This window comes from Bactrocera dorsalis, chromosome 6 (genome assembly GCF_023373825.1).
Source record: "Bactrocera dorsalis isolate Fly_Bdor chromosome 6, ASM2337382v1, whole genome shotgun sequence".
Taxonomy (NCBI): Eukaryota; Metazoa; Arthropoda; class Insecta; order Diptera; family Tephritidae; genus Bactrocera; species Bactrocera dorsalis.
Window position 1 is genome coordinate 7,319,414 of NC_064308.1, and position 23,232 is coordinate 7,342,645.

The 23,232-nt window shown below is 38.8% G+C and overlaps 3 protein-coding genes across 6 annotated transcripts in view; 1 reads left to right on the top strand and 2 right to left on the bottom strand.

The window, feature by feature from the left end:
- LOC125779115 (uncharacterized) overlaps positions 1–23,232 on the bottom strand; it is a 579,602-nt gene that overhangs the window by 314,759 nt on the left and 241,611 nt on the right. The window contains exon 3 of one of the 4 annotated variants that reach the window (XM_049459683.1): positions 5,600–9,024. The exons of 2 other annotated variants lie outside the window; for them this stretch is intronic. The gene's annotated coding sequence lies outside the window, so the exon portion shown is untranslated. Of the gene's footprint in view, positions 1–5,599; positions 18,843–23,232 lie in introns of those variants that run through there. One more of the 4 variants, XM_049459681.1, reaches the window with a different exon arrangement.
- LOC125779261 (uncharacterized) lies at positions 1,066–1,991 on the top strand. Its single transcript, XM_049459902.1, has 2 exons — positions 1,066–1,202; positions 1,267–1,991. The coding sequence occupies exon 2, from the start codon at positions 1,269–1,271 to the stop codon at positions 1,989–1,991; it is 723 nt and encodes a 240-aa protein (XP_049315859.1). The 5' UTR covers positions 1,066–1,202; positions 1,267–1,268.
- Positions 1,962–5,448, bottom strand: LOC125779140 (uncharacterized). Its single transcript, XM_049459777.1, has 2 exons — positions 2,943–5,448; positions 1,962–2,883 (listed from the first exon to the last, which is right to left on the bottom strand). The coding sequence occupies exons 1-2, from the start codon at positions 3,186–3,188 to the stop codon at positions 2,074–2,076; spliced, it is 1,056 nt and encodes a 351-aa protein (XP_049315734.1). The 5' UTR covers positions 3,189–5,448; the 3' UTR covers positions 1,962–2,073.

Genomic DNA, 23,232 nt, shown 5'->3' on the forward strand with positions numbered 1-23,232 from the left:
TATAAAATATGTTATTTAATGGGAAAAGCTTAACACAACAAATATCATTCTTTGAAATGAAATAGAAATCGATGAAAAAAAAACACTTAAATGAACCGAAAAAATGCCGGAAATACATCTAACCACCTATCACACTTTTTTAATAGAACCTATTGGAAAAAGAAATGAATATTTCATTTAGAAACAATTGAACTTTTTGTATCAAAAAACGAAATGTTTAATGTACCAAAAAAATGTTAAACTAAAAATGTATTGTAAAACCAGTTCGTGGAAAGGAATCGCTATGTGACTTCAGAAACGTGGACATATTACAACAATAGAAGAAATATATAAAGGCTTAACAATTATTTAACGGCAGTATGATCCCAAATAATAAAACATATAATTTAAGCCAAATCAGAAAAACTAAACAAAAAACTCCGAAAACACTAAATATTAATAACATTCCTTACTTCTAACGCCTACTTGAAGACAAGCAGGAATTTAAGGGGGAGAAACTTAACTTAAAGAAACTTCTTTAATTTAAAAGTTTTATTTTAATTTTAAAAATATTAACTTATATGAGACGACGAAAGTAAAAGAAACTTCTAAAATGTATTAGAGGAAATATTAACACAAATATATCCATTCTGCTCACAACTCATGACCGATAACGAGACGTTATTCACGCACATAATATGACAAGCTATATGAAGCTACACCGAGTCGTACAACGTCTAAAGCCCGGTTCCCACTATCGGCGCAAGGTACCAATTTTCGGCGTATTTCATGTACCGATAATGTGACCGCATTAAATATTATGAAATGCGACAATCATGGCCGATATTGGGCCTACAATGCACAACCAAAATCGACCCAGTTGCGCCGATAATGTGAACGCTATAATGTTTGATAAAGAGCAATAAAAATTGAAAAATGCGCAGATTTTTATCGGGCACTTGAGCACCGATCGAATTCGCCAATCACCACCAATATCTCTCTTTTTCAGCAAATTTTTAAGTATTAATTTGAAAAATCTTTATCAATAATTTTTAAATTTTAAAGTTGAAAAAAATCCACATTAATCGTCATGATTTTTGAATTGATTCTCGATTCCAACCGAAATAACAAAATAAACAAAAAGATCGAGTCGAAGGTTTTTGATTAATCGATCTTCGACATCTCTACTGGTTGCAAACATATGTAAATAAAACATATATTCGGTAAGTTGCATACAATAAAATTAAAATGCATTATAATATGAAGTAATTAATTAATAATTTTTAGAAATGAATTCAGACGACGAAGTTTTTGAAGGTGTTATGGACAATGTGCTTGACGAAACCATTTCTTCCACACCCAGCAAAACAAAAAGACGAAAAAAACCACAAATAGTGTCATCATGGACAAATGAAAGCACAACGAATTTGATACAGGCCATTGAAATGCACAATTGTATTTGGGAATATTCCTGCCCAGAATATAAAGATCGCGCCAAAAGAGATAAAGCTTGGAATAACATCGCGGAGAAATTTCCAACCCAAGAAGTTGACGGATGCAAAGCAAAATGGGCGAATATAAAAACGGCATTTTCAAATGTAAAGAAAAAAATGACAACTAAATCAGGCCAAGCGGCCGGTAATGCTTTGCCACATTGGCCGTTTTGGTCAGCTATGCAATTCTACTGTTTGCATGATCGCTGCAAGAGTAGTTCGTCCGTCTCAACACTAGATGTGGATGCAGATGTAACGCCACCACCAACAGCTGCCCGAAGTGACAGGAAATCCAAACCCTCTGCATCCGATGAATCAGTGACAACAGATGCAATGGAGAGCGCAATACAATTTTTAAATAAAGAAGAAGACCACTGGCATGGAGTGGGCATGTATCTTGCACTGCAAATGCGTGAACTATCAAAAAGAAATAAAAGAGCAGCAAATAAACTTCACGCGGAATTAATTCAAGTAGCTATGAATGCTGTGTTGCAACAAGATGAGGAAAGTTTATCATAATATGTTGAATTATAAATACAAATAAATACAATTTATTTAAAGATTATGAAAAGTGCATATATTCTGTTAAGTGTCTGCTTTGTTATATAAATTTATACTGCCATGGCAATTCGCCGTCTGGTGACATGAAATAGTTTTCAAATTCTTCACGGATAGTTTTTGCTTCGTTGCTTATGTAGGAAATTGATATATCCTCTGTGGCGCTTTCAAAGGTAGGTATGGAAATATTAACGCGTGCACCTTTAATAATATTTCCATCCTCAGTGCAGCTATCTACCAATCCTGTAGCATAACTTATATTTTTTGTCATTAAAAAATTGTGTAATGCGCAACATGCTAACGTCACTCTCGTTGTTTTATTTGGATTCAGCTTCATTGGTCGTGAAAAGATTTCGAAGCGCTTCATCATGATTCCAAATGCGTTCTCGACTATTCTCCTAGCCCTTGATAACCTATAGTTAAAAATACGTTTGCTACCAGATAAAATGCGACCAGGATACGGCTTCATCAAATAATTTTGCATTTTAAATGCATCGTCTGCCACTAAAACAAAAGGTACATTCATTTCACGACCTAATAAATGACGAGGAGGTGGTAAATTTAGAGAATCCGTATCGAGGGCATACTGCAGAGAACATTTACTGAAAACACCACCATCTGAAATACGCCCGTTGCAGCCGACGTCAATATACAAATATTTATAACTGGCATCAACAACTGCCATAAGCACTATGCTGTGAGTTCCTTTGTAGTTGTAAAACGTACTTCCTGATTTTGCTGGTGCGATCATGACCACATGCTTGCCGTCAACTGCTCCTATGCAGTTAGGAAAGTTCCATAATAAATCGAATTTCGAAGCAACTTCAGTCCATTCTTCTTTTGTTGAAGGTATCTAAATAAGGGGAAATATGAAAAATATACATATGGATTTGGTAAAGCATGTGTTCCTACCTTCAGGTAAGTATTTCGAAGTTGACTGTAAATCGCATCACAAACTTCAGGAACAAATTTTGAGATAGTGTTTGGGGCAATACGGAAAAAAGCTGAAAGACTTTTGTAGCTATCGCCCGTGGCCAAAAAGCGGAGAGTGCAGGCCAAACGATGACTTGCTGGAATAGCTTCACGAAAACATGTATCTTTTTTTTTAATCAGTGGGGAAATTAGCTGCAGTAACTCATTAAAATTGTTTTCGTTCATTCGCACGTAATTTTTAAAAAGAAACTTTTGATTATCAACTTCTCAAAATTCACGTACAGTCGTTTCATATGCACCATTAGTATTTCTTCTTTCCAGCCAATTTCTCACCCAGATACTACGTTGTTTAGGATTTGTTTTACGTTTCTGATTTTTCTTTTTCAGCTTTAATGTTGCAATGGTAAGCAGAGCAACTGCAACTTTTTTCTTCTTCAAATAATCCATGTTCTAAAATAAATAAAAACTTTTACTGCAAACAGCTGATTGAGCACAACAGTGTGACCGCGTTGCGCCGATTATCGTAGCAGATTGTTTAACGCCGATATGCGCCGATAAAATATGACACAATTTGCGCCGATAATGTGACTGCTAAAAATTGACTCAATTTTGTTTTGGCACTTTGCGCCGATGTAGACCAATAAAAATCGGTACAAATTGTGCTACTTGCGCCGATAGTGGGACCCGGGCTTAAAGCTCAAGTTGAACGATTGCACTCGATGAACAACAGCTGATGAAGAACTACGAGGTTTGACAATTAAGTAATGAGACTGCTTTTATTGCCGCGCTTGTGGTAAACCTGTGACATTGAAATTCCCTTTCTCTTTTTCCGGCATCCTTCCCCTCTCCATTGATATATACGTATGTACCATCGCCCTAGCTTGTTTAGTTCGCCTGCTGCGTCAAGTTGAGTAGACGTGTGTTTGTAGTGCTCGTCACGAAAATGAAAAAACGAAATCAAGAGCAACGCGTCGCGATAAAATTTTGAGCCAGATTGGGCGGAACAGCTTCGGAAACGTAAAAATTGTAGGAGTGTATGGTGATAGTGCTCTTAGTCGTGCCCAGGTGTTTCGATGGCACAAAGAGTTTAAGGAGGGGCGTGAAAGCGTGGAAGATGAGGCGCGGAGTGGGAGACCAGTCGAAGCCATGGAATCGTCCACAAAGAATTCGTTCCACCGGGGAAAACTGTGAATCAAGTCTACTATTGCCAAGTACTCAAAATATTGCGAAAACGAGTCAACAGGGTGCGTCCAGACATCGCTGGATCCTTCATCACGACAACGGGCAGTGCCACACTGCCCTCAGCGTGTCCCAGTATTTGGCCAATAAAGAGATCTCCGTGTTGCAACAGCGGCCTTATTCGACCGAAATGTCACCCTGTGACTTTTTTTGTTTCCTAAAACAAAATCGGTGGTCAAAGGAACCCATTTTGAGTCGATTACGGACATCCAAGCGGCCGTGACGAGGGTATTCGCGGACATCCCAGTCGAAGCGTTCCAGAAATGTTACGAAGCATGGAAAACACGCTGGAATCGCTGTATAGCTGCCCAGGGGGACTATTTTGAAGGGGATGGCAGAGTTGTAGAATAATTTTCAAACATACGGTTTTTATGGAATCAGTCTCATTACTTAATTGTCATACCTCGAACTCACAGCAGTGAAAGAATACAATCGCATGATACATTCAATGACAAATCACAGACCAGTCGATATATTTTTTGAAAGGAGTAAAACAAGTGAAGTAAAAAACCTCATTGAAAAACATCACGCTCAATTACTATAACAAAGGAAGAAAAAATAAAGCGTATTTACCAGAAGAAGTGTAAGAAAAACAGAATCGCCGTGAGAAGTTTACACGCCTATATATCAAGCAAACAGTGAAGGAAAACCATGAGAACACGACTCTACCAAAGGGAGGATTATACATAAAGACAACCTTCGCACGAACAAAACTAAAGATGAATCACATCGAGTTCCTCCTAATAACAATCCTGATGTCCAGCACAACGGCACAGAAAATAACAAGTCTACAGGACAAGAAATTCGTATTAACCGAATCAGACCATCACACGTATACGAGAAGGAAAAGTACTTTTTCCACATGAAAAATCTGACCGGTATCCTCGCCCCGTATCATCAAATACAGGAAATGCTGCAAGTGCAAGGGATATTAGTTGTCACAGGCGAAACGCTAATAAATAGGATAGCGATTTTGAAGAACCAACTACTAACAAATAGTAAACGTAAATCCATAGATATTTTAGAGACCGCATTAAAATGTATAACAGGAGTTAAAGACCACGACGATTTGATTGAAATAAAGGACACATTGAATGATATAATTTATAACAACAATGCACAAAGGAAAATAAATTCTAATTTCGAGAATTTAAAGAAGAATATCAACATTAAAATGATAAAACTTAGAATCCCACTCCAGGAAATTCATAAAGAATTACTAGACTTAACAAGAACAATTAATTTTGCAAAGAACGAAGAATTTTATTCAGCAGCAATAAATATCGAAGAAATTGAAAGAATTATAAAGATGAAGAAATAAATATTCCTGAAATTATTATATTAGAATAAAAAAAGTTGTAAAAACATCCTAAGTAAATATATGTATGTGTAAAAAACAAAAGGAAGATAATTGTACACTTTCAGTTTTATCAAACAAAGAAACCCAATGTAATATTATTCAGTAAACCAATAATATAATTATAGATGGTAATCACCAAGTACTCGTAAATAACGAAACCATCAAAGGAATAAATTTAATTCAACTTAATGATACCGTAAGAATAGATTCCGAAATATACCACATTCAGAACCAAGAAGTTTAAGATTTTATAGAAGCGCAAGGGTACGAGAAAATACATGCACTAGAAGTTCTTGAAGCAGAATCAATATATAAATTTGATAATATTCAAGAAACAAACGAATTGAATTAACATTAATCATTTACACTGTTGTAAAACTATATATGTATTACTTGTATAACTCAACTACGCGTTTATTTACTTGCACTTTAATAAAAATTTCTGACTATGCGTTGCAATATTTCCGTCGCTAAACCGAAAATTCCTGAAAAGCAACACTCACGAGTTATTCCCTGGGTTATGAATAAAAAAAATATAATTTTAAGTCCTATGGGAGACTGTTTCTTTATTTGATATTAATAAAATCTTCACAACCTTTATGATGTACATATAATCAATACAAAATTAAGAACATGGTAGTTGGTTTGTATTGCTTTATATAGAATTTGCGTATCAGATTAAGTGCTGTGAAATGTTGTGGTTTCGGCTTGTGGCTTGTTTATCATGTTGCTATGCTGTGGCACTTGAATGTGGCGTGTGCAGTGGATGACTGTAGACAAAAACTATATTTTTAATACGATTTTATTAGCTTCACTTGTATGTATGTATGTTTGTAACTTTTTTAAGTGGTACTGAAACGTAGAATACTTGAGCGACACTGTAGGAAGGCGATAGTAAGTTCAAGCAGCTCTCAAAAAGATGCGCTTAAAAGTATGCAACATCTACATATATAAAACTAGTTTTGGTGACATTTAAATAGCATACAGAGTTGGGCGTCGACCGTTCAAAAGATGTAAGGTTGTACAGAAGAACATGCAGTAATTTATCTGGGCTCGCGACTGTTTGCTGCTGGACAAGCTTATGTAGCACTTAATCGTTGTAGATCTTTGGACGGTATTCGAATTGAAGAACTAGACTGTCCAAAGTTGACAGGTAAAACCCCAAGTAACAGTGAAGCTTTAGAAGAAATGATTCGATTAAGAAGCAATAACTCGTAAAGTCGTCAATAGAACTTGGTCGCAAATAATGTAACAATTAGTCAATGAAAGGTTACGAGTAGATATTAAATGCTGCCTAATTATCGATTTGGAGGATGGAGTCATGTGTAGAAGTTCACGCAAGTGAGGAAAGTTCTCTGATCGCCATTCACTTGGGAGTGGCCAGAAACCATTCTTTTACATATGACTCAAGCAGCTCACGACTTCCGGTCTTTGACCAAGTATCCTCTGGGTAGCCTAAGAACATCTGTTTGAAGGCGAGCTAAAGTGAGAAGGCGAAATATCCCCTCCGCAGGGTTGTGCGCTGGGTTTGGGACCCGCCACGTAAAAAATATTACCAATGAAAAGGAACAACAAGCCTCGGATGAGTGACCCCCCTTTTGATGACGACCATGGCAAACGAATTAAGGACTATGAGTTGAGGGCATGTACCTGGAATGTCCAGTCCCTTAATTGGGAAGGTGCCGCTGCCCAGCTGGTTGATGTCCTCGTGAAAATAAAGGCTGATATCACCGCCGTCCAAGAAATGCGATGGACGGGACAAGGACAGAGACGAGTAGGTCCTTGTGACATTTACTACAGTGGCCATATAAAGGAGGGCAAGTTTGGTGTTGGATTCGTGGTGGGAGAGAGACTCTGTCGCCGAGTACTAACATTCACTCCAGAGAATGAACGTCTAGTCACAATCCGCATCAAAGCGAGGTTGTTCAACATATCGCGAATTTGTGCCCACGCTCCGACGGAAGAGAAGGACGATGTGACCAAAGATGCCTTTTATGAGTGCTTGGAGCACACTTATGAGAGTTGCCCCCGCCACGATGTTAAAATCGTGCTTGGCGACTTCAACGCCAGGGTGGGCAAAGAAGAAATCTTTGGCACTACGGTCGGTAAGTTCAGCCTCCACGGGGAAATATCCCCAAATGGGTCTGTAGTACTAGATTCCAGCATAAGAAGATACATCAAGCTACCTGGCTGTTTCCGGATCGAAAAACCACCAACCCGATCGATCATGTTGTGATAGACGGAAGACACGTCTCCAGTGTTTTAGATGTGCGTGCGCTCCGAGGTCCTAACATCGACTCGGACCACTATATTGTTACAGCCAAAATTCACACCCGCCTCTGTGCAGCAAAAAACACACGCCAACAAATACAAGGAAGGTTCGACGTCGAGAAGCTGCAATCACAACAAACAGCCGAACGATTTTCTACTCGGCTTGCACTCCTGCTCTCTGAGAGCACTCGTCAACAACTCGGTATAAGGGAACTGTAGGATGGCATTTCAAACTCCTTACGTACAGCTGCAACCGAAACCATTGGTTTTCGGAAAGTGCAAAGGAACAGCTAGTACGACGAGGAATGCCGTGTCGCAGCGGAGAGAAAACAGGATGCCTACCTCGTAACGTTACGATCGACCACAACACGTGCGGGATGGGATAGATACCGAGAGTTGAAGAGGGAAGCGAGACGCATTTGTAGACAGAAAAAGAAAGAGGCCGAAATGCGTGAGTACGAAGAGCTTGATAAGATGGCCGACAGGGGTAATGCTCGAAAATTCTACGAAAAGATGCGGCGACTTACAGAAGGTTTCAAGACCGGAGCATACTCTTCTAGAACCCCACAAGGTGACCTAGCCACCGATGCCCAGAGCATACTTAAATTATGGAGGGAACACTTCTCCAGCCTACTGAATGGCAGTGAACGCACAACACCAGGAGCAGGCGAACCCGATACCCCAATAGCTGACGATGGAGCAGACGTTCCATTGCCCGACCATGAAGAAGTTCGAATAGCAATGCCCGCCTGAAAAACAACAAAGCGGCAGGGGCCGATGGATTGTCGGAAGAGCTATTCGAACACGGCGGCGAAAAGCTGATAAGGTGCATGCATCAGCTTCTTTGCAAAATATGGTCGGACGAAAGTATGCCCAACGATTGGAATTTAAGTGTGCTATGCCCAATCCATAAAAAAGGAGACCCCACAATCTGCGCCAACTACCGTGGGATTAGCCTCCTCAACATCGCATATAAGGTTCTGTCGGGTGTATTGTGTGAAAGATTAAAGCCCACCGTCAACAAACTGATTGGACCTTATCAGTGTGGCTTTAGTGCGCCAAATCTTGGAAAAGACCCGTGAAAGGAGAATCGACACACACCACCTCTTCGTCGATTTCAAAGCTGCTTTCGACAGCACGAAAAGGAGCTGCCTTTATGCCGCGATGTCTGAATTTGGTATCCCCGCAAAACTAATACGGCTGTGCAAACTGACGTTGAGCAGCACCAAAAGTTCCGTCAGGATCGGAAAGGACCTCTCCGAGCCGTTCGATACCAAAGGAGATTTCAGACAAGGCGACTTCCTATCGTGCGACTCCTGCAATCTGCTGCTGGAGAAAATTATTCGAGCTACAGAACTTAATCGAGCAGGTACACTCTTTTATAAGAGTGTACAACTGCTGGCGTGTGCTGATGATATTGATATCATCGGCCACAACACCCGCGCCGTTAGTTCTGCTTTCTCGAGACTGAACAAGGAAGCAACGCAAATGGGTCTGGCGGTGATCGAGGGCGAGACGAAATATCTCCTGTCATCAAACAAACAGTCGTCGCACTCGCGACTTGGCTCACACGTCACTGTTGACAGTCATAACTTTGAAGTTGTAGATAATTTCGTCTATCTTGGAACCAGCGTAAACACCACCAACAATGTCAGCCTAGAAATCCAACGCAGGATAACTCTTGCCAACAGGTGCTACTTCGGACTGAGTAGGCAATTGAGAAGCAAAGTCCTCTCTCGACAGACAAAAACCAAACTCTATAAGTCATTCATAATTCCCGTCCTGCTATATGGTGCAGAGGCTTGGACGATGTCAACAGCGGATGAGTCGACGTTGCGAGTTTTCGAGAGAAAAGTTCTGCTAAAGATTTATGGTCCTTTGCGCGTTGGCCACGGCGAATATCGCATTCGATGGAACGATGAGCTGTACGAGATATACGACGACATTGACATAGTTCAGCGAATTAAAAGACAGCGGCTACGCTGGCTAGGTCATGTTGTCCGGATGGATGAAAACACTCCATCTCTGAAAGTATTCGACGCAGTACCCGCCGGGGGAAGCAGAGGAAGAGGAAGACCTCCACTCCGTTGGAAGGACCAAGTGGAGAAGGACCTGGCCTCGCTTGGAATATCCAATTGGCGCCACGTTGCGAAAAGAAGAAACGACTGGCGCGCGGTTGTTAACTCGGCTATAATCGCGTAAGCGGTGTCTACGCCAATTAAGAAGAAGAAGACTAACACTCCTGTTTATTCAAAATTTTATCAATACCCAATGTCCTTAAAAGACGAAGTAAATAAACAAATAAAAGAACTAATATTATACGACCATCCCCGTCACCGTACAATTCTCCTGTGTAGATCGTACCAAAGAAATTAGATGCCTCAAATATAAAAAAATATAGAATGGTAATCGACTACAGGAAACTAAACAGTGTCACAAAAGCAGACAAATACCCCATACCGGACATAAATGGAGTACTTTCACAACTAGGCGATAACAAGTTATTTTCCGTGTTGGACTTCAAGAGTGGGTTCCATCAAATTCTTTTAAAAGAAAGTGATATTGAGAAAACAGCATTCTCGGTAAATAACGGAAAGTATGAATTTACAAGACTCCCATTTGGACTGAAAAATACTCCTTCTATATTTCAACGCATTCTTGATGATATTCTCTGAGAACTTATAGGTAAAATTTGCTACATCTATGTACATAGACGACATAATTGTTTTTAGTAAGGACGAACAAACGCATTGTAAAGATCTTGGTATAATATTTCAAACATTAAACTCAGCAAAAATTAAATGTCAATTAGATAAGTGTGAATTCTTTAAAACTAAAGTTGAATTTCTTGTATTCGTTATATCAAACAAGGGCATAGAGACAAATCCCAACAAGGTAAAAGCCATAGCTAATTACCCACGCCCCAAGACACTTGAGGAATTAAGATCTTTCTTGGGATTATCAGGATATTATAGGAGACTCATTAAGGAGTATGCAACAATTGCCAAACCGCTCATAGCATTGCTGAAAGGAGAGGACGGACGAATATCAAAAGGGGCCTCATCAAAGAAACTAATACAACTTAATGAAGAAGTCTTAAAAGCGTTTGAACAGCTGAAAAATATCCTAATTTCTGACGATGTAATCTTACATTATCCTGATTTTACTAAAGAATTTGCACTAACCACTGATGCTTCTGATTATGCAATAGGAGCAGTCCTTTCTCAAACCGATAGACCAATAGCATTTATATTAAGAACCTTATCAAAGACCCAAGAAGATTATGAAACTGCGCGTAAAGAAATGTTAGCCGTAATATGGGCTTTAAAGTCTTTTAACGGTTACCTATATGACGGATCTAAAGTAAAGATTTATGCAGACCACGAACCCCTTACGATGATTGCAACTGGAAAGGAAGTATAGCGGTTAGAAGATGGAAATCTTAACTGGAAGAATATGACAGAGAATTACTATACAAACCCGGCAAAGAAAACATAGTAGCTGACGCGCTATCTCGAATGCCTAAACAAAACGAAATCAACTCATTGACAGCGACTCAACATAGTGCTCAGAGTTCAGGCCATAATCTTATTGCTAGTATTGATACCCCGATTAATGCATTTAAAATTCAGATATTTATTCGTAAAGAAAATCCACCCGACTACAAGTTTACACTACCCTTCCCAACATTTCACAGACACATAACTTCCAAACCAAACTTTTCTGACACTGAATTAATTGAAATATTAAAAAAATATCTTAATCTGTCCGTCATAAATGGAATCTACACAACAGAAGATTTAATGGGCAAAATACAGAAACTATATCCACACCATTTCTCATCCATTAGAATAAAATTCACCCAATCCAAGGTCCAAGATTTAATAACAGAAACAGAACAAGACAAAATCATTATAAAAACTCATAATAGAGCCCATAGAAATGCTGAAGAAAACAAGACACAAATCTCAGAGAAATATTACATTCCTGAAATGAGACAGAAAATAGCTACTTTATTGAAACAATGTCAAGTTTGTAAAGAAGGAAAATATGATAGAAAATCACCTTACCCACAGTTGAAAGAAATCCCAATACCAGAATACCCAGGACATATAATTCATATTGACATATTCTCTACTGAAAAAAAATTAATACTCACGGCAATAGATAAATTTTCAAAATTAGTCTAAGCAGAGATTATAAAATCAAAAGCAATAGAACATATTAAGAAATCCCTAAATGACTTACTCTTTTGCTATGGTGTTCCAAAGTTCATTGTAATGGATAACGAAAAATCTTTTAACTTTGCAAGTATCACCTTTATGATGAAAGATCAGTTAGGCATTGAAATCTTTACAGCTCCGCCTTATCCGCGCAGTCAATGGTCAAATCGAGAGATTCTATTTTACCCTGTCCGAGATAATGAGGTGCCTAAAAACTAAGCAAGAGCATCGTACGTTTGAGGACTTACTAGATAGGGCCGTCTATGAGTATAACTATACAGTGCACTCAGTAATAAAAAAAAGACCATTAGAAGTATTCTTTGGCAGAAATATTACCACCGATCCCGAACAATACGAGAAAAGTAGACAGAAGAATATCGACAGACTTAAACAGAAACAACAACAAAGCCTAAAGACCCTTTAACAAGGAACGTAAAAAAATCAAGACATACATATGTGCCAGGGCAGGAAATATTTTTTAAACAAAATACAAGATTAGGTTCCAAGTTATTCCCACGTTATAAAAAAGAAATAGTTAAAGAAAATAGAAATACAACCATCGTTATAGAAGCAGACCATATGGCTCACAAAAGCAATATAAAAAATACTTAAGTCCGAAAATTGCCAAGGGAGACATGTCAGTCTGAAAAAAACATTAAAAAAAAATCCTAACTCTAATGAAATAGCAACAAGCCTATAAAATCAACTTAGATTAATTCAAGAAGAAATAATAAATATAAAATATGTTATTTAATGGGAAAAGCTTAACACAACAAATATCATTCTTTGAAATGAAATAGAAATCGATGAAAAAAAAACACTTAAATGAACCGAAAAAATGCCGGAAATACATCTAACCACCTATCACACTTTTTTAATAGAACCTATTGGAAAAAGAAATGAATATTTCATTTAGAAACAATTGAAATTTTTGTATCAAAAAACGAAATGTTTAATGTACCAAAAAAATGTTAAACTAAAAATGTATTGTAAAACCAGTTCGTGGAAAGGAATCGCTATGTGACTTCAGAAACGTGGACATATTACAACAATAGAAGAAATATATAAAGGCTTAACAATTATTTAACGGCAGTATGATCCCAAATAATAAAACATATAATTTAAGCCAAATCAGAAAAACTAAACAAAAAACTCCGAAAACACTAAATATTAATAACATTCCTTACTTCTAACGCCTACTTGAAGACAAGCAGGAATTTAAGGGGGAGAAACTTAACTTAAAGAAACTTCTTTAATTTAAAAGTTTTATTTTAATTTTAAAAATATTAACTTATATGAGACGACTTGAAAGTAAAAGAAACTTCTAAAATGTATTAGAGGAAATATTAACACAAATATATCCATTCTGCTCACAACTCATGACCGATAACGAGACGTTATTCACGCACATAATATGACAAGCTATATGAAGCTACACCGAGTCGTATAACGTCTAAAGCTCAAGTTGAACGATTGCACTCGATGAACAACAGCTGATGAAGAACTACGAGGTTTGACAATTAAGTAATGAGACTGCTTTTATTGCCGCGCTTGTGGTAAACCTGTGACATTGAAATTCCCTTTCTCTTTTTCCGGCATCCTTTCCCTCTCCATTGATGTATACGTATGTACCATCGCCCTAGCTTGTTTAGTTCGCCTGCTGCGTCAAGTTGAGTAGACGTGTGTTTGTAGTGCTCGTCACGAAAATGGAAAAACGAAATCAAGAGCAACGCGTCGCGATAAAATTTTGAGCCAGATTGGGCGGAACAGCTTCGGAAACGTAAAAATTGTAGGAGTGTATGGTGATAGTGCTCTTAGTCGTGCCCAGGTGTTTCGATGGCACAAAGAGTTTAAGGAGGGGCGTGAAAGCGTGGAAGATGAGGCGCGGAGTGGGAGACCAGTTGAAGCCATGGAATCGTCCACAAAGAATTCTTTCCACCGGGGAAAACTGTGAATCAAGTCTACTATTGCCAAGTACTCAAAATATTGCGAAAACGAGTCAACAGGGTGCGTCCAGACATCGCTGGATCCTTCATCACGACAACGGGCAGTGCTTCACTGCCCTCAGCGTGTCCCAGTATTTGGCCAATAAAGAGATCTCCGTGTTGCAACAGCGGCCTTATTCGACCGAAATGTCAGCCTGTGACTTTTTTTTGTTTCCTAAAACAAAATCGGTGGTCAAAGGAACCCATTTTGAGTCGATTACGGACATCCAAGCGGCCGTGACGAGGGTATTCGCGGACATCCCAGTCGAAGCGTTCCAGAAATGTTACGAAGCATGGAAAACACGCTGGAATCGCTGTATAGCTGCCCAGGGGGACTATTTTGAAGGGGATGGCAGAGTTGTAGAATAATTTTCAAACATACGGTTTTTATGGAATCAGTCTCATTACTTAATTGTCATACCTCGAACTCACAGCAGTGAAAGAATACAATCGCATGATACATTCAATGACAAATCACAGACCAGTCGATATATTTTTTGAAAGGAGTAAAACAAGTGAAGTAAAAAACCTCATTGAAAAACATCAGGCTCAATTACTATAACAAAGGAAGAAAAAATAAAGCGTATTTACCGGAAGAAGTGTAAGAAAAACAGAATCGCCGTGAGAAGTTTACACGCCTATATATCAAGCAAACAGTGAAGGAAAACCATGAGAACACGACTCTACCAAAGGGAGGATTATACATAAAGACAACCTTCGCACGAACAAAACTAAAGATGAATCACATCGAGTTCCTCCTAATAACAATCCTGATGTCCAGCACAACGGCACAGAAAATAACAAGTCTACAGGACAAGAAATTCGTATTAACCGAATCAGACCATCATACGTATACGAGAAGGAAAAGTACTTTTTCCACATGAAAAATCTGACCGGTATCCTCGCCCCGTATCATCAAATACAGGAAATGCTGCAAGTGCAAGGGATATTAGTTGTCACAGACGAAACGCTAATAAATAGGATAGCGATTTTGAAGAACCAACTACTAACAAATAGTAAACGTAAATCCATAGATATTTTAGAGACCGCATTAAAATGTATAACAGGAGTTAAAGACCACGACGATTTGATTGAAATAAAGGACACATTGAATGATATAATTTATAACAACAATGCACAAAGGAAAATAAATTCTAATTTCGAGAATTTAAAGAAGAATATCAACATTAAAATGATAAAACTTAGAATCCCACTCCAGGAAATTCATAAAGAATTACTAGACTTAACAAGAACAATTAATTTTGCAAAGAACGAAGAATTTTATTCAGCAGCAATAAATATCGAAGAAATTGAAAGAATTATAAAGATGAAGAAATAAATATTCCTGAAAGTATTATATTAGAATAAAAAAAGTTGTAAAAACATCCTAAGTAAATATATGTATGTGTAAAAAACAAAAGGAAGATAATTGTACACTTTCAGTTTTATCAAACAAAGAAACCCAATGTAATATTATTCAGTAAACCAATAATATAAGTATAGATGGTAATCACCAAGTACTCATAAATAACGAAACCATCAAAGGAATAAATTTAATTCAACTTAATGATACCGTAAGAATAGATTCCGAAATATACCACATTCAGAACCAAGAAGTTTAAGATTTTATAGAAGCGCAAGGGTACGAGAAAATACATGCACTAGAAGTTCTTGAAGCAGAATCAATATATAAATTTGATAATATTCAAGAAACAAACGAATTGAATTAACATTAATCATTTACACTGTTGTAAAACTATATATGTATTACTTGTATAACTCAACTACGCGTTTATTTACTTGCACTTTAATAAAAATTTCTGACTATGCGTTGCAATATTTCCGTCGCTAAACCGAAAATTCCTGAAAAGCAACACTCACGAGTTATTCCCTGGGTTATGAATAAAAAAAATATAATTTTAAGTCCTATGGGAGACTGTTTCTTTATTTGATATTAATAAAATCTTCACAACCTTTATGATGTACATATAATCAATACAAAATTAAGAACATGGTAGTTGGTTTGTATTGCTTTATATAGAATTTGCGTATCAGATTAAGTGCTGTGAAATGTTGTGGTTTCGGCTTGTGGCTTGTTTATCATGTTGCTATGCTGTGGCACTTGAATGTGGCGTGTGCAGTGGATGACTGTAGACAAAAACTATATTTTTAATACGATTTTATTAGCTTCACTTGTATGTATGTATGTTTGTAACTTTTTTAAGTGGTACTGAAACGTAGAATACTTGAGCGACACTGTAGGAAGGCGATAGTAAGTTTAAGCAGCTCTCAAAAAGATGCGCTTAAAAGTATGCAACATCTACATATATAAAACTAGTTTTGGTGACATTTAAATAGCATACAGAGTTGGGCGTCGACCGTTCAAAAGATGTAAGGTTGTACAGAAGAACATGCAGTAATTTATCTGGGCTCGCGACTGTTTGCTGCTGGACAAGCTTATGTAGCACTTAGTCGTTGTAGATCTTTGGACGGTATTCGAATTGAAGAACTAGACTGTCCAAAGTTGACAGGTAAAACCCCAAGTAACAGTGAAGCTTTAGAAGAAATGATTCGATTAAGAAGCAATAACTCGTAAAGTCGTCAATAGAACTTGGTCGCAAATAATGTAACAATTAGTCAATGAAAGGTTACGAGTAGATATTAAATGCTGCCTAATTATCGATTTGGAGGATGGAGTCATGTGTAGAAGTTCACGCAAGTGAGGAAAGTTCTCTGATCGCCATTCACTTGGGAGTGGCCAGAAACCATTCTTTTACATATGACTCAAGCAGCTCACGACTTCCGGTCTTTGACCAAGTATCCTCTGGGTAGCCTAAGAACATCTGTTTGAAGGCGAGCTAAAGTGAGAAGGCGAAATATCCCCTCCGCAGGGTTGTGCGCTGGGTTTGGGACCCGCCACGTAAAAAATATTACCAATGAAAAGGAACAACAAGCCTCGGATGAGTGACCCCCCTTTTGATGACGACCATGGCAAACGAATTAAGGACTATGATTTGAGGGCATGTACCTGGAATGTCCGGTCCCTTAATTGGGAAGGTGCCGCTGCCCAGCTGGTTGATGTCCTCGTGAAAATAAAGGCTGATATCACCGCCGTCCAAGAAATGCGATGGACGGGACAAGGACAGAGACGAGTAGGTCCTTGTGACATTTACTACAGTGGCCATATAAAGGAGGGCAAGTTTGGTGTTGGATTCGTGGTGGGAGAGAGACTCTGTCGCCGAGTACTAACATTCACTCCAGAGAATGAACGTCTAGTCACAATCCGCATCAAAGCGAGGTTGTTCAACATATCGCGGATTTGTGCCCACGCTCCGACGGAAGAGAAGGACGATGTGACCAAAGATGCCTTTTATGAGTGCTTGGAGCACACTTATGAGAGTTGCCCCCGCCACGATGTTAAAATCGTGCTTGGCGACTTCAACGCCAGGGTGGGCAAAGAAGAAATCTTTGGCACTACGGTCGGTAAGTTCAGCCTCCACGGGGAAATATCCCCAAATGGGTCTGTAGTACTAGATTCCAGCATAAGAAGATACATCAAGCTACCTGGCTGTTTCCGGATCGAAAAACCACCAACCCGATCGATCATGTGCGTGCGCTCCGAGGTCCTAACATCGACTCGGACCACTATATTGTTACAGCCAAAATTCACACCCGCCTCTGTGCAGCAAAAAACACACGCCAACAAATACAAGGAAGGTTCGACGTCGAGAAGCTGCAATCACAACAAACAGCCGAACGATTTTCTACTCGGCTTGCACTCCTGCTCTCTGAGAGCACTCGTCAACAACTCGGTATAAGGGAACTGTAGGATGGCATTTCAAACTCCTTACGTACAGCTGCAACCGAAACCATTGGTTTTCGGAAAGTGCAAAGGAACAGCTAGTACGACGAGGAATGCCGTGTCGCAGCGGAGAGAAAACAGGATGCCTACCTCGTAACGTTACGATCGACCACAACACGTGCGGGATGGGATAGATACCGAGAGTTGAAGAGGGAAGCGAGACGCATTTGTAGACAGAAAAAGAAAGAGGCCGAAATGCGTGAGTACGAAGAGCTTGATAAGATGGCCGACAGGGGTAATGCTCGAAAATTCTACGAAAAGATGCGGCGACTTACAGAAGGTTTCAAGACCGGAGCATACTCTTCTAGAACCCCACAAGGTGACCTAGCCACCGATGCCCAGAGCATACTTAAATTATGGAGGGAACACTTCTCCAGCCTACTGAATGGCAGTGAACGCACAACACCAGGAGCAGGCGAACCCGATACCCCAATAGCTGACGATGGAGCAGACGTTCCATTGCCCGACCATGAAGAAGTTCGAATAGCAATGCCCGCCTGAAAAACAACAAAGCGGCAGGGGCCGATGGATTGTCGGAAGAGCTATTCGAACACGGCGGCGAAAAGCTGATAAGGTGCATGCATCAGCTTCTTTGCAAAATATGGTCGGACGAAAGTATGCCCAACGATTGGAATTTAAGTGTGCTATGCCCAATCCATAAAAAAGGAGACCCCACAATCTGCGCCAACTACCGTGGGATTAGCCTCCTCAACATCGCATATAAGGTTCTGTCGGGTGTATTGTGTGAAAGATTAAAGCCCACCGTCAACAAACTGATTGGACCTTATCAGTGTGGCTTTAGTGCGCCAAATCTTGGAAAAGACCCGTGAAAGGAGAATCGACACACACCACCTCTTCGTCGATTTCAAAGCTGCTTTCGACAGCACGAAAAGGAGCTGCCTTTATGCCGCGATGTCTGAATTTGGTATCCCCGCAAAACTAATACGGCTGTGCAAACTGACGTTGAGCAGCACCAAAAGTTCCGTCAGGATCGGAAAGGACCTCTCCGAGCCGTTCGATACCAAAGGAGATTTCAGACAAGGCGACTTCCTATCGTGCGACTCCTGCAATCTGCTGCTGGAGAAAATTATTCGAGCTACAGAACTTAATCGAGCAGGTACACTCTTTTATAAGAGTGTACAACTGCTGGCGTGTGCTGATGATATTGATATCATCGGCCACAACACCCGCGCCGTTAGTTCTGCTTTCTCGAGACTGAACAAGGAAGCAACGCAAATGGGTCTGGCGGTGATCGAGGGCGAGACGAAATATCTCCTGTCATCAAACAAACAGTCGTCGCACTCGCGACTTGGCTCACACGTCACTGTTGACAGTCATAACTTTGAAGTTGTAGATAATTTCGTCTATCTTGGAACCAGCGTAAACACCACCAACAATGTCAGCCTAGAAATCCAACGCAGGATAACTCTTGCCAACAGGTGCTACTTCGGACTGAGTAGGCAATTGAGAAGCAAAGTCCTCTCTCGACAGACAAAAACCAAACTCTATAAGTCATTCATAATTCCCGTCCTGCTATATGGTGCAGAGGCTTGGACGATGTCAACAGCGGATGAGTCGACGTTGCGAGTTTTCGAGAGAAAAGTTCTGCTAAAGATTTATGGTCCTTTGCGCGTTGGCCACGGCGAATATCGCATTCGATGGAACGATGAGCTGTACGAGATATACGACGACATTGACATAGTTCAGCGAATTAAAAGACAGCGGCTACGCTGGCTAGGTCATGTTGTCCGGATGGATGAAAACACTCCATCTCTGAAAGTATTCGACGCAGTACCCGCCGGGGGAAGCAGAGGAAGAGGAAGACCTCCACTCCGTTGGAAGGACCAAGTGGAGAAGGACCTGGCCTCGCTTGGAATATCCAATTGGCGCCACGTTGCGAAAAGAAGAAACGACTGGCGCGCGGTTGTTAACTCGGCTATAATCGCGTAAGCGGTGTCTACGCCAATTAAGAAGAAGAAGACTAACACTCCTGTTTATTCAAAATTTTATCAATACCCAATGTCCTTAAAAGACGAAGTAAATAAACAAATAAAAGAACTAATATTATACGACCATCCCCGTCACCGTACAATTCTCCTGTGTAGATCGTACCAAAGAAATTAGATGCCTCAAATATAAAAAAATATAGAATGGTAATCGACTACAGGAAACTAAACAGTGTCACAATAGCAGACAAATACCCCATACCGGACATAAATGGAGTACTTTCACAACTAGGCGATAACAAGTTATTTTCCGTGTTGGACTTCAAGAGTGGGTTCCATCAAATTCTTTTAAAAGAAAGTGATATTGAGAAAACAGTATTCTCGGTAAATAACGGAAAGTATGAATTTACAAGACTCCCATTTGGACTGAAAAATACTCCTTCTATATTTCAACGCATTCTTGATGATATTCTCTGAGAACTTATAGGTAAAATTTGCTACATCTATGTACATAGACGACATAATTGTTTTTAGTAAGGACGAACAAACGCATTGTAAAGATCTTGGTATAATATTCCAAACATTAAACTCAGCTAAAATTAAATGTCTTGTATTCGTTATATCAAACAAGGGCATAGAGACAAATCCCAACAAGGTAAAAGCCATAGCTAATTACCCACGCCCCAAGACACTTGAGGAATTAAGATCTTTCTTGGGATTATCAGGATATTATAGGAGACTCATTAAGGAGTATGCAACAATTGCCAAACCGCTCATAGCATTGCTGAAAGGAGAGGACGGACGAATATCAAAAGGGGCCTCATCAAAGAAACTAATACAACTTAATGAAGAAGTCTTAAAAGCGTTTGAACAGCTGAAAAATATCCTAATTTCTGACGATGTAATCTTACATTATCCTGATTTTACTAAAGAATTTGCACTAACCACTGATGCTTCTGATTATGCAATAGGAGCAGTCCTTTCTCAAACCGATAGACCAATAGCATTTATATTAAGAACCTTATCAAAGACCCAAGAAGATTATGAAACTGCGCGTGAAGAAATGTTAGCCGTAATATGGGCTGTAAAGTCTTTTAACGGTTACCTATATGACGGATCTAAAGTAAAGATTTATGCAGACCACGAACCCCTTACGATGATTGCAACTGGAAAGGAAGTATAGCGGTTAGAAGATGGAAATCTTAACTGGAAGAATATGACAGAGAATTACTATACAAACCCGGCAAAGAAAACATAGTAGCTGACGCGCTATCTCGAATGCCTAAACAAAACGAAATCAACTCATTGACAGCGACTCAACATAGTGCTCAGAGTTCAGGCCATAATCTTATTGCTAGTATTGATACCCCGATTAATGCATTTAAAATTCAGATATTTATTCGTAAAGAAAATCCACCCGACTACAAGTTTACACTACCCTTCCCAACATTTCACAGACACATAACTTCCAAACCAAACTTTTCTGACACTGAATTAATTGAAATATTAAAAAAATATCTTAATCTGTCCGTCATAAATGGAATCTACACAACAGAAGATTTAATGAGCAAAATACAGAAACTATATTCACACCATTTCTCATCCATTAGAATAAAATTCACCCAATCCAAGGCCCAAGATTTAATAACAGAAACAGAACAAGACAAAATCATTATAAAAACTCATAATAGAGCCCATAGAAATGCTGAAGAAAACAAGACACAAATCTCAGAGAAATATTACATTCCTGAAATGAGACAGAAAATAGCTACTTTATTGAAACAATGTCAAGTTTGTAAAGAAGGAAAATATGATAGAAAATCACCTTACCCACAGTTGAAAGAAATCCCAATACCAGAATACCCAGGACATATAATTCATATTGACATATTCTCTACTGAAAAAAAATTAATACTCACGGCAATAGATAAATTTTCAAAATTAGTCTAAGCAGAGATTATAAAATCAAAAGCAATAGAACATATTAAGAAATCCCTAAATGACTTACTCTTTTGCTATGGTGTTCCAAAGTTCATTGTAATGGATAACGAAAAATCTTTTAACTTTGCAAGTATCACCTTTATGATGAAAGATCAGTTAGGCATTGAAATCTTTACAGCTCCGCCTTATCCGCGCAGTCAATGGTCAAATCGAGAGATTCTATTTTACCCTGTCCGAGATAATGAGGTGCCTAAAAACTAAGCAGTACGTTTGAGGACTTACTAGATAGGGCCGTCTATGAGTATAACTATACAGTGCACTCAGTAATAAAAAAAAGACCATTAGAAGTATTCTTTGGCAGAAATATTACCACCGATCCCGAACAATACGAGAAAAGTAGACAGAAGAATATCGACAGACTTAAACAGAAACAACAACAAAGCCTAAAGACCCTTTAACAAGGAACGTAAAAAAATCAAGACATACATATGTGCCAGGGCAGGAATAGAAATAAAAGAAAAGAGAAGAAAGAAAATAGAAATACAACCATCGTTATAGAAGCAGACCATATGGCTCACAAAAGCAATATAAAAAATACTTAAGTCCGAAAATTGCCAAGGGAGACATGTCAGTCTGAAAAAAACCATTAAAAAAAATCCTAACTCTAATGAAATAGCAACAAGCCTATAAAATCAACTTAGATTAATTCAAGAAGAAATAATAAATATAAAATATGTTATTTAATGGGAAAAGCTTAACACAACAAATATCATTCTTTGAAATGAAATAGAAATCGATGAAAAAAAACACTGAAATGAACCGAAAAAATGCCGGAATTACATCTAACCACCTATCACACTTTTTTAATAGAACCTATTGGAAAAAGAAATGAATATTTCATTTAGAAACAATTGAAATTTTTGTATCAAAAAACGAAATGTTTAATGTACCAAAAAATTGTTAAACTAACCAGTTCGTGGAAAGGAATCGCTATGTGACTTCAGAAACGTGGACATATTACAACAATAGAAGAAATATATAAAGCAGAGATCTGCAACGGATACACAATTTCCGTGCACACTCGAACACTTACCCGAAACCGGCTTGTATTGCTTTCTTTGAACGAGCAGAAGGATTGCTTGTTAGCGACTGTGCGCAGACGAACGTGTTGATCACAACACTCGAGTGTCGTTCATACGTGTTTGTTTGGGTTCGGGTGTTTTGCGGATCAATATATTCGAGTGTCCGAGTTTAGGCTCGAGTGTGCAAAGCATTTTTTGTTTATGTGTAATCGTCAGAACAGTTGATTAATTTGCTTTGTGAGTGTTAAGAATGTTATATGATACGTATTACATGATATTTATTGAAAATAATGGCCGAAAAAAAAAGATTTTATTGGTTGCAAAATTGCGAATGGCAGTTACAGCTTGTCTGGTCTTATG